Here is a 13164-nt window from a genome sequence, read left to right as displayed (position 1 = left end):
GGCACCCTCAGCTGTCAGCTTATACATGGCCCCCTCAACAAGGCCCTGTGACTGCCTTGTTTAGTTTCTATTACATTGGATACATACCCGTCTTTATGTTTTCATCATGCCAGCCACCTCGGTAGTCAATGTTATACAGTAGTCTCTGTAGTAACATTCAAGCATATTGGTTGACTGATGAGTGTGCCTGTGCACGTGTGTATGTGTGTGTGTGTGTTTGCTTAAACACAGTGAAACAACTCTGGCTACATCTACAACTTCAGGGGCTAATACAGCTGCATGCAGACAGAGGTGTGTTCATTAATTTCTGTTTTGTTATTTATTTTGTTATTTTTTTTCATTGCATCACAAATGTCATGGACTCGGCTGGACTCTGAAAAGTCCCAAAGGCTCAAGTCTGAGTCAAGTCTGAGTAAAAATGCATCTGAGTCCGTGACAAGTCCAAGTCCATTAAAATTGGACTCGTGACTCGTCCGAGTCCAAACTCGAGTACCCCAACTCAAGCAGATACTGTAAAAAATGGAATGTCGGTATTATAAAACGTCTCTCCAAAGAAAGAGAAATTAACTCAAACACAGACTAACCGAGTACATACTTCATGATCAGTCCACAAATTCTGGTTGTCTCAATAAGGGTAGGCAGATATGACATATAATTTAAATAGGCCTACATTCAAAATGTCTGAAATGTCTTGTTTGATATGTGGAGATTGAGATACTGAGTGATTATGAAATACTGCTTTGTAAGTTATAAGTATTATAGTTTATCACTTGATTTTAAATGGCTGAAAATGTTATTTTTAAGACATTTTGAATGTTTTTCTAGAAGTTTTTTCATGCAACCTGTTAACTGTTTTCAGTAATATGCTATATTGCATGAGGCGCAGTATTTAAAATAAAGCAAAATGCAAATGATAGTTTTGCAAGACTTAAGCTACTACTTAAATGTGCACTCAGTATTTTTTTCCTCATTAAAAAGTTTAACTCCTAAAGACATACATTTTATTTTTTCAATATATGTAGCAAATCATGACCACTCACATTGAAATTAAGACTTTAGTCATATCTGTAACCTTATAAAAGCTTTTTTATTCTACATGGAGAGGGTCCGCACATGGGGGCTGCCATGTTAGAATCACATGACCAATCCGAATACTACTTGCTTAATCTCAGTAACCGTCCTGTTATTTGACACTTTCACTAGGAATGGGCGATACCACTTATTTTCTTTTCGATCCGATACCAATAATTTCAAGTCCAATACTGTCGATACCAATACAATACAATACCAATACCGATACTTCTATTAAATTGATTTTTTTGCAATTTCTTGGGATAAAATGGGTAATTTAAAATATAATTTTAGTCATTATTATTATTATTTTTTTTTTTTACATTTGTGAGCCTAAACAGAAAATTATTACTTCTGTTTTGTTTACCCTTACAAAATGTAACCATGGTTTCACTACAGTAACTATTGTTTAACCATGGGATTTAGTTAAACTATAGTTACCACACAATTAATCATGGTTACTACTACAATATAACTGTAGTAAAACCATGGTTTCAGCACAAAAAAACAACAACAAAAACATGGTTACAACAATATTACTTTAGTAAAACCATGGTTAACTATTTTTTAATGACTTTTTTTTTATTTTTATCCCCTTTCTCCCAATTTGGAATGCCCAATACCCACTACTTAGTAGGTCCTCGTGGTGCCACGGTTACTCACCTCAATCCGGGTCGCGAAGGATAAGTCTCAGTTGCCTCCGCTTCTGAGACAGTAAATCCAAGCATCTTAACACGTGGCTCGCTGTGCATGACACCACGGAGACTCACAGCATGTGTAGGCTCATGCTACTCTCCGCGATCCACGCACAACTTACCACACACCCCATTGAGAGCAAGAACCCCTAATCGCAACCAGGATGAGGTTACCCCATGTGACTACCCTCCCTAGCAACCGGGCCAATTTGCTTGCTTAGGAGACCTGTCTGGAGTCGAACTCGCAACTCCAGGGGTGGTAGTCAGCATCAATACTCGCTGAGCTACCCAGGCCCTTTTTAATGACTTTTTAACAACAATTACACACAATTATAAGAAATAAGAAATGTCACCTTTAGATATGTTGTTATTTTTGCGTGAATTTACTCCAGAAGCTGTTTATCTGATTTTCTATCATTACCTCTACAAGGCACTGATCCCACTTGTTTGAACAAGAGGAGAGGAAGAGGCGCTGTGCTGCTGCTTTCCCCCTGATTGGTTTGAATAACTCGCTGCTGCATGGTGCTGCCTGCTCTGTGTTGTCTGTCAGTGCACTGTCAGTGTCCTCTTTTCTCTGTGACGTAATCACTGCGTGAGAAAAGGGACGTGTGGCGTGAGAGCGTGAGAACAGTGTCAATTGCGTGACTCTTACACTCAATGCATGAGAGTTGGCAGCTCTGCCAAGATGCCTGCCATATTAACCAGCACAAACATTACTAAGTGGACATGTAACTGAAATGTATCCATGAGGTGCAGACTAACATGTTTTCCTTAAGTTATAGTCCTCTGTCGCAAGGTGATCTAATTAAAAGAAACAGATTTCTTGACTGTTTGCAAACCACTTTTTAATTGTAAACATGCCCATTGTATAACATTTCACGTAATCCTTCATTGATTCCTGTACATAAATAGGCCTAGTTTAATAGCTGATTGACAGTAGCCTAGTCTCAATAATTCAGTCTTTTTATTTTATCACATCCAAATACCATATCCCAACACTTCAATGCTTAAGTAATGGAAAGTTTCTTTATTCAGGTGTAGCATACGCTGTAGACTCTCACTATGTGTTACAGTAATTCTCTAGGTCAAAGTAGTCACAGTCATTGGCGTAGCCAGGCCCACCCAGAATGTTAGAGATTATTTTTTGACTTCAAATATATATTTGCAAAATAGTAAATAGTTTCTTTCTGAAAGAGTGAAAGAACTATTTCAATATGTAGCCTTTATGTTGCTAAGGAAAATTTGGAGAAAAATAAATTTGGGCGAAAATTTGGCCCATCCATTTTTATTGAGACCCACCCAGAAGTAATTTCCTGGCTACGCCCTTGGTCACAGCAGAAATGACAGCACTGCTCTACAATGCCTCTCTTCTCAACACCTCTGGCAGAGGTCTAAGCTTTGCCTCTCTCTCGGCTCTGCATAGGCTTAGCATCAAACTGAAGACAAACTGATAACCCATAGGTCCAATCAAACTTAATGTGACATTTTTAGTTATTGAATAGTTATCATTATTTCATATAATTATTATTATTCCTTATTTTATTTCTATTTTATTTTTGCATTATATTTGATACGTTATATTATGGTATCTTAATATTGTATAAAGAATTATTATATTTATAAATTGCTTCCCTGCCTTTTCATTTAGTTGGATGATTGTATTAATAGTTTTTCACTTGTTGCTGCTTGAACTTTAATGAGGGGAACACGCTCTCTCTCATGAGGGCAAGAGAGATGAAAGGAAAGCGGAGAAAAAGCGCATGTTTCTGGACTCTACAGGTGCTACTATTGTTAATGCCGTTTTATCGGAAGATATTTTAAAAAGATGTTTTAATTACACCACATCTTGTAACGTTATTACAGAGATACCTATGCCCGGCGAAGACTAAAGAGGCTGCAGTCATGATTGATTGTAAGGACTGTTTCACAGCTTGCGCTGTTTTCCCTTTGCCTTGTCGCGTGTTAAACGCCTCATTAACAGTACAGTACACAAGCTTTTCATATTCACCATCATCTCTACAATAGTGGCCAGAGGTGGCGCTGTTGTGCAAATTGCATGGCATCGTCATAAATTTATTTTAAGAAACTTAAATGTGTTTTATGTCCATTATACAAGAAAAAAAGTATATATTCTTTTGAGATTTTCAATTATTATTAAGGTGTGTTGCGTAAAAGCCATTTAATCGTTCTCATTTGCTATGTGTGGGGTTAGCCCTTCATTATTGACATATATGTCTATGGTCCTTCATCCTCAATGTTAATCAACGGAGATCTGGAGAACGTCATGCGCATGTGCAACGAGCATTCAGCGATGGCCTGAGGGACTTGTTTGCGTTTGCCCCTAAGCCAGTCAAAAGCTTTGATCATATGTATCTCAAGCTGTTGACATGAGCATCGGAAGTTACCGCTCTTGACTGCAGACCTGCGTAGTGAACTTCATTAAGTTTTAAAAGCAATTTTTTCTAATGTGCTGTACGGTTGGATTAGTTAGAGTGAATCGTTCATCATTTCAATTAATTGTATATCATTGCGTTGAGGTTTTGTGTTGTTGGTGCATTGGTTTGTATTAGATTACAATGACTGATAAATATTGGAAGTCTGTTGTCATTTTGATTAGTTTTGCTGTTCATTCGAGTTATTGAGATAATATGCACACCCTTTGACGATTTGCTTATTTGAAGTTTACTTTCATGGTCACTTGAGCTTTTTGACATTGATGTGCACATCTTAATGGTGTTTTGTGCTGAGATTAAATTATTAGGGATGTTTGTGTGGCATCAGTTTCAGAGGTTGCGCTAGAAAAAGTCTTTAATCATCACTCTGCAAAATATCTGTCATGATCTATATTTTTATCAGTCATACTTGTTTTCATTTTGTAAGTACTAGGGCATTGAGGGGCATAGCATCAGTTATAATGGTACAAAAATGACAGTAGATATGCTTTTATGATAGATTTTTTGACTCCCCTTGTTTGAGTCCAGTGAAACCAATGAGTTCTTGTGTGAAATTTCTACCTGTCAATCAACCGCTGCGCTAAAACGAGGTTTTTAAACTTTGTCAGTTAAAGCGCATACACACATGCACAAGTTCACAGAACTTCATAGTCTCTGATGTGAACATAAAGTGTAGCAGGAGAAGCACATCTGTGACAGAATTTTGAATTATTTGTCAGTGTTTCAAATATCGTTCAAATAATTGATTAAGTGATTGCTGTGCCCCATAATGACTCTGAGACGCCACTGTTTGCCATACCTCTCCCACTGCATCGTTCTTAACTACTGAATCAAGTTTGTTTTCTTACAACACTATGCCAGTATTCCCTATACTCCGTGATGCCATGAGTGCTGCTGATGTCTTAACTCTTAAGGAGCTGCATCTTTTGTGACATGAGCGACTGGTTTATGCCAGGGGTTCTCAACGGGGGTGGTATCGCCCCCCAGTGGGCATTCAAAGGATGCCAGGGGGCGCTGAGAGCAAATTAGTAGAGAGGGGGCATTAGGATACAAAGGGGTGGTGTTTATCAGTCATGTTAATCAAATCTATCGTTAAGTTCCTGTTTGCATTAAAATGTTTATCTAGACTCCATTAGATAAGGATTCTACAGGTGCTACAGGAGTTCTTACTCCTGTAAGAACTCAAGATGGCACCGAGTATGGCTGCTGCGTTGCGAGCTCCGACACAACATGGTAGTGTTTTGTTTATTTTGTTCACAATTCTTATGTTTTTTGTCTTGGATGTTGTCTGCCTTATTGTCTACGACAGACAAACACTTTTGGACATCGGTTCAGAAATTTCACACCGTAAACCGGACTTCAAATTCCTCAATGCCGACCCGCTGTTTACAAACACGCAAGCGGAGCCGTTTGTCTGGGCAGTCCGGACGCGGAAACGCAGGAGGAAAAGGGGAAACAGAGTCGGCGTTCTCATCAGAGTAAGACGCCGCGCAAATCAACCCCCGCTACCCAGTATTCTACTGGCAAATGTTCAGTCTCTGGATAACAAGCTGTGCGAGCTGAAAGCTCGGATCTCTTTCCAACGAGAGACGAGGGACTGCTGCATTATCTGCCTAACAGAAACTTGGATGTCTGCGGAGATTCCAGACTCAGCCATTGAACCCGCGGGGTTCTCCGTGCACCGAGCGGACAGAGCGAAAGACCTCTCAGGTAAAAGCAGAGGTGGTGGTGTATGTTTTATGATCAACAAATCCTGGTGTGATCAGAGGAACGTACATTCTATCAAGTCTTTCTGCTCTCCTGATCTGGAATTTCTCATGCTTCTGTGTCGACCATTCTGACTACCGAGGGAATTCACAGCGGTCATTATCACTGCTGTGTACATCCCCCCACAAGCCGACACAGACCAGGCAATCAAGGAACTGTATGGGAGTATAAGTGAGCAGGAAACCGCGCATCATTGTGACCGGGGACTTTAATAAAGCCAGTTTCAAATCAGTTGCACCAAAATACCACCAGCACATTAGTTTCAACACACGAGGGGACCAGGTTTTGGACCATTGCTACTCTCCCTTCTGGGATGGCTACAAATCCCTCCCCCGCCCACCATTTGGCAAATCGGACCACTCTTCCATTCTGCTTCTGCCCGCTTACAGGCAGAAACTGAAACAGGAAGCACCCACCCTCAGAACGATCCAGTGCTGGTCGGACCAATCAGACTCTACGCTGCAAGACTGTTTTGATCACACGGACTGGGAGATGTTCCGGTCCGCCTCTGATGACGACATCAAGCTTTACGCTGATAGCGTAATGTGTTTCATCAAAAAGTGCGTGGAGGACGTCGTTCCGACCAGAACAACACGGATCTATCCGAACCAGAAGCCATGGATAAATAGTGATGTTCACACAGCACTTAATGTGCGGACCTCCGCTTTCAATTCCGGGAACGCGGAGGAGCATAAACAAGCCAGTTATGCCCTCCGAAACAGCAAAACGCCAGTACAGGAACAAGATTGAAGGACAATTTAACACCACCAACTCTAGAAGCATGTGGCAGGGAATTAACCTCATCACGGACTTTAAAGGGAATAAAAACTCCGCCATGAACACCGCTGCCTCTCTCCCGGATGAGCTAAATACTTTTTATGCTCGTTTTGAGGGAAATAACACCGCCCTCGCGGCGAGAGCTCTCGCGGCCGAAACTACAGAGGTTAGTTCACTCTCTGTCTCTGTAGCGGATGTAACCCGATCCTTCCGATGGGTGAACATCCGCAAAGCCACAGGCCCAGACGGCATTCCGGGCCGCGTCTTCAGATCGTGCGTGAACCAGCTGGCTGGTGTTTTTACAGACATTTTCAACCTTTCCCTCTCTTTGTCTGTAGTCCCCACATGCTTTAAAACATCCACCATTGTGCCTGTTCCAAAGCAATCAAAAATAACTTGCTTAAATGACTGGCGTCCTGTTGCTCTGACCCCCATCATCAGCAAATGCTTTGAGAGACTAATCAGAGATTACATCTGCTCTTTGCTGCCTCTCTCTCTAGACCCATTGCAGTTTGCTTACTGCAACAACCGCTCCACTGATGATGCCATTGCATCTACAATACACACTGCTCTCTCCCACCTGGAAAAAAAGAACACTTATGTGAGAATGCTGTTTGTAGACTACAGCTCAGCATTCAACACCATAGTGCCCTCCAAGCTAGATGAGAAACTCCGGGCTCTGGGCTTAAACAGCTCGCTGTGCAGCTGGATCCTGGACTTCCTGTCAAGCAGATGCCAGGTGGTTAGAATAGGCAGCAACATCTCCTCATCACTGACCCTCAACACTGGAGCCCCACAGGGCTGTGTTCTCAGCCCACTCTTGTATTCCTTGTACACACATGACTGTGTGGCAACACACAGCTCCAATGCCATCAAGTTTGCTGATGAAACAATCTGACAATGATGAAACAGTCTACAGAGAGGAGGTGCACACTCTGACACACTGGTGTCAGGAGCACAACCTCTCCCTCAATGTCAGTAAGACAAAGGAGTTCGTGGTGGACTTCAGAAGAAAAGACAGAGAACACAGTCCCATCACCATCAATGGAACACCAGTGGAGAGAGTCAGCAGCTTCAAGTTCCTGGGTGTCCACATCACTGAGGAACTCAAATGGTCCATCCACACTGAAGTCATTGTGAAGAAGGCTCATCAGCGCCTCTTCTTCCTGAGATGGCTGAGGAAGTTTGGAATGAACCACCACATCCTCACACGATTCTACACCTGTACTGTAGAGAGCATCCTGACTGGCTGCATCTCCGCCTGGTACGGCAATAGCACCGCCCACAACCGCAAAGCACTGCAAAGGGTGGTCCGAACTGCCAGACACATCATCGGAGGTGAGCTTCCCTCTCTCCAGGACATATATACCAGGTGGTGTGTGAAAAAAGCTCGGAGGATCATCAGAGACTCCAGCCACCCGAGCCATGGGCTGTTCTCACTGCTACCATCAGGCAGGCAGTATCGCAGCATCAGGACCCGCACCAGCCGACTCCATGACAGCTTCTTCCCCCAAGCAATCAGACTTTTGAACTCTTGATCTCCCACGATCAAAATACATCAGCACTGCACTTTATTACTCTTACTTTTATATCTCACACCGGACATTCATAAATTATATTATTATTATATTATATTCTCTCTTAACAACTTACTACCAACCAACAGCCTGAATGTCAATACAGTACAATACAACCTACTGTATATTCTATATATACTACTATATATACTTTTTATTTTTATTTTTATTGAATAAAGTGTATCTATATTGTGTGTATTGTATACTGTACAGTGTATGTTATTATTTGTATATTGTTGTGTGTAATTATGTGTATATTAGACTTTAAATTGTGCTGTGTTAATCTGATGTTGTTGTAAATTGGTATATGTCTCATCACTGTCATGACTGCTATGTTGATCGGAACTGCACCCAAGAATTTCACACACCATTGCAATTGTGTATATGGCTGTGTGGCAATAAAAAGTGATTTGATTTGATTATACAGGTTGGTACGCATTTGCACCACGGTTCATCTTATTCTGAAGTATAGCGATGCATCCGAAGTATCTGGTTTAGCAGCGTCAAATAGACAGGCAAAGTCACAACCTCCACTAATGCACCTGTATGGCTCTGTAGGTGGATACGGCTCAATGGACAGACATTAGGGGAGTGAGGGAATATAATTAATATTTGTTACAACTTTTAAATGTTTATATTTTGTATTTATTGTTTTTACATGTGTTTAGAGTAGGCCTACTATTTGTAATTACAAAAATGCCATAATTTGTTTTATAGACATCATGTTACATCTAACCACGATAGTGAAGAAGATCCATGCTTCCATGTGCTTTCTATGGTCTTGTTACAAATACCACTGTTAAAACTATAAAAATAAATAAATACATAAAAATGTTCATAAGGGCAAATGCAAAATACACTATTTTTTAGATGGAATAGATATGCGTAAATCCAAAAAAAAAAAAATATATATAAAAATTTAATAAATACATTTTTTTGTTTGAGTGTAAGAAAATATAACTGATTTTGTTTTGGTTTTTTCCCTTAAGAAATTCCAAGAGATGACACATTTGAATCAATAAGAACCTGATGAAAGGAGTCCCAACTCAGTCACACTGTTAGAATAATTTAGTCACAAATTAGGTGATGTTATACATAACCTTGCTGTTGTTGATACCAGTAAATTTACATCTACATCCAATTCAAAATCAATGCTGTAATGTAGAATGAGCATTTCAGTGGGAAAAAATATGCAATATTATTGGTATTTTAAATTTTTTTCTGAAATATAATAACAATACCACTTTTATTATTAGTTTCTGTCTTTGCATTTTCATTTTATAGGCCCCAGATATAGCCCTCCATCTGCTTAAATTTAAGAAACGCAAGGTTTGATCTCACATTCATGATGCGTAAGCCTGCTGAATTTATTAACAAAACTTTAAAATTATGCAATGTATCGAGCAAATTATGCAAATAATACAAATATTGAGTTTTGTTTTTTTGTTTTGTTTTTTTGGTAAAACAAAGTTATCGGTGCATCCTAATTCAGAGCCTTTACTATGTTAAAGGTCCAAATAGGACAATTATATTTGTGACCTCAACACCTGCGACCCCCCACCTCCAAAATGGTTTGGTCCCCCCCAATGTTCAAAACATGGTTATGGCCTTAAGCATGAGGCCTGTTGAAAGACAAGTAGTGATGAAGGAAGCCAAACGTACATGAAATATGGAAGGTGTATCCTGTAGGGCTGCATAATTATGACGAAAATCATAATTGATGATTACTTCGCTTGATATTGTTATTACGATTAAAATACTTAAAATACACCCAAAACAAGCTGAAAATTGTTCCTGAATTGCTTTATTGCATAAAAAACAAGTGTTTTCAAATTTTGTTTATATTTTGAATAAATAATACACAGAAAGTGTGCAACACAACAATACAAGATTACAGGGTTGTTGTTTCTGATGCTAATAGACTAATTTAAACAGATAAATAAACTGATTGTCTATTGTATTCATGCACACAATGGATCAAAAATTTTTGTAAATAGACAATCTTGACACTATGGGATAGATTAAATAATGTAATCGACACTTTTCACGATTAGTTAATTGCAACAGCTGTAATTGTAATCTCTGTTATTTTTTAGATTAATTGTGCAGCCCTAGTATTTTATAATCTGAAATGAATGAAAAGTCATCCTTTTCCATTTATACTCAAATGTGCACAATTGTAAGAATTGTAAGACCTTTTCTCCTTTTCTTAGGACTGGGAACACATTCTTTGATGTGCCAATCAGAAGACTTTGATGTGCTTCTCATAGTGTAGTAGTTGAAGCAGATCATTCAGGTTTAATTCAGATTCATACTGTTGTCAGATGAGGGTGCTATTTTGCTACTGTTGCGTGTTTGACAACCATGATAAGACACACTTCTGCTCTTCAAGTCAAGTAGGTATAGCTGCAGGCTGGAGACCTTTTAATGGGGGTGGAATCTCCAAAAGAGGGCGGGTTTACTCCAAAACGAGGTTGCGCCAACTCCAAAAGGGTTAAGGTTAAGGGCTCCCTATATCTTTAATGGTGATTTGGAGGTCATGCTCCTTTTTGGAGCTATGCCTGCATCCATAGCCTTCTCCAAGTTGGTATAGCTGCAGGAAGGAGACCTCCAAATGGGGGCAGATCTCCAAAAGAGGAAGGGGTTACTCCAGATGGGGGCGTGGTTACTCCTAAAGGGGGTTGTGCCAACTCCACAAGGGGGCGTCACTTCCAGTCATGGTCAAGGTTAGGGAAAGAGTTAGGTCAGGGGGTGCTTGCTTCTCATTTACTAAATCGTGCCTCCTCGTTTCCTCACTCCTCCGTTCCTCGAACCCGTGACCTGGAACCCCATCAAAGTCCACCATCATGAAGGATGTATCAATTCTTTAAATGCATCACGAAGAGGCAAGGACAGAGGAAGCTTACAGAGGAAGCTTCAGCAAGGAAACACAGGACCAACCTATGCGGAAGACTTTTTGGTCGAAGCACCTGATGCACTTATACATTCTCCTCCCCCTTCACATCTGACACAATAGTTTTTATTCTTGTATCACCATTGCAGTTTAAATAAAGCATAATTGGCACATACTTGTGCATCTTGAATTATTTGGATTTGTTATGAATATATTAATAAATAAAGTCTCAATAACATAACGGCAAAAATGCGGGAGTGAGCAGGACATTTCATTTTACAAATCCATCTTGCTTTGATTCCTCTGTCCACGTTTCCTTTCCTTGGATCCTTTTGTCATTTCCTAAGAGGGTGGAGCTAGGAAGCGAGGAAAGGAAGAAAAGGAAAGGAAACGAGGATGCACAATTTTAGAAATGAGAAGCACCCAGGGGCTTCCAATATCTTTAATGGCAGAGTGGACCTCCTGCCCCTTTTTGAAGCTCTGCCTGCAGCAATATCCTTCTCCTGCTCTTCGGTGACAGTCTCAGCGCTACGCCTATTTTTGGAGGGTGGGGTTTTAGAAAGAGGGGGCGTGTCTGATTAACAGGAAGTTCCAGAATGGCTAAAATCGCTTACAGCACCTTTAAATTAACAAAATTGTACAGTGGGTTCCGAAAGTCTGAGACCACTGGTAAAAATGCTTCTATTTTTGCATTCTTTTCTGAAAAAAAAAAAAAAAAAAAACAGTAACAACCCTAACATTTCTGTTTATTTCCAGGTTTGATGTAGAAGAAAAAACTGATCTCAGACTTTTGTACCCAAAGTATGTCCTGGAATGGAAACTTACAAGTTAACTGTATTTATCTTGACTGAAAGTATCACACAGAAATGTGCATAAAAACTTACGAATACTGTGTGTTCTCTGACATGCCTCCCAGGTTGGTAGAAGAGGCCCCTCTCACCACAGACAAGCAGCAGTGCTTCTACCAGCTGAATACCACACAGCTTTTGATCACCGAATCCACCACTATGGGTCACCAGAGAGCCAGCACACAGAGATATGAGGATCCATCCAGATTTGTGCATTCTCCTACTAAGGAAATTTACCAGGTCATGAAACTTCACAGATCAACACTGCCTGGTACGGTTGGTTGTGTCCTGTCAGAGTGAATATGTGCCTCTACGCTTTCCAAGTATTTTTGTCTTGTTTTCCTGTAAAATTTGTAACATTCTTAAAATGTGATTTATTTACTAGTCAAGCAAAATGGCATAAGATATTAAGACTTGTTTTAAGAGAAATCTGACCAAATTTGGTGAACTTTAGACTTAAAACAAGAAGAAGAAAGAAAAAAAATCTGTCAATGGGGTAAGAAATATAAACTTGTTTTCCCTTTAAATTAAGCTTATTTTTCTTACCCCATTGGCAAACAGTTTTTTCTTGTTTTAAGCATGAATCTCACTAAATTGAGTTAGATTTCTCTGAAAGCAAGACTTAAAATGGAATGCCAGTTTGCTGGTCAAGTAAATAAATCACGTTTTAAGAATGTTTAGATAATTTTACTGGAAAACAAGACAAAAATACTTGTCTTGAAAATCATTTTTTTGCAGTGTAGCCTCAATTAATCACCTTCAATCAGTACAAATAATTACCCCTATCAGTTCACCCCAGTCATTCCTGCTTTTCTCTTTTTTAATTACCCCTATTAAGCCTTAAACCTGTACTGCTTTCATTTCTCTATCTCTCTTTCTTTCTCTCCAACCCTCTGTTTTTTGCACACTGTTGTCTAAATCTAATTTTTGGTTCCTGTTGTGTGGCTCTATTGGGTTTTCCTTAATTAGCACTCCCTTTCTGAGGCTGACTCTTGCAGTAAGTTGTGTCATTTTTTACATTACTAATCAAGAGAGAAGACTCATCCAGAAAACAAATGCACTGGGCTAAATTTCAACTGAACT

The 13164-nt window shown here is 39.8% G+C and overlaps 1 protein-coding gene across 1 annotated transcript; it reads right to left on the bottom strand.

Annotated features, from left to right (window-relative positions):
- Positions 1–2826: 2826 nt before the first annotated feature.
- LOC127451533 (insulin-1) lies at positions 2827–12297 on the bottom strand. Its single transcript, XM_051716277.1, has 3 exons — positions 12118–12297; positions 3108–3133; positions 2827–2872 (listed from the first exon to the last, which is right to left on the bottom strand). Exons 1-3 carry the CDS (start codon positions 12295–12297, stop codon positions 2827–2829), a joined length of 252 nt encoding a protein of 83 aa, XP_051572237.1.
- Between the last annotated feature and the right edge of the window lie 867 nt (positions 12298–13164).

The sequence above is a fragment of the Myxocyprinus asiaticus genome, chromosome 14, assembly GCF_019703515.2.
Source record: "Myxocyprinus asiaticus isolate MX2 ecotype Aquarium Trade chromosome 14, UBuf_Myxa_2, whole genome shotgun sequence".
Lineage (NCBI taxonomy): Eukaryota > Metazoa > Chordata > Actinopteri > Cypriniformes > Catostomidae > Myxocyprinus > Myxocyprinus asiaticus.
Note: the sequence above shows the minus strand (reverse complement) of the source record. Positions and strands in the feature narration are given on the sequence as shown.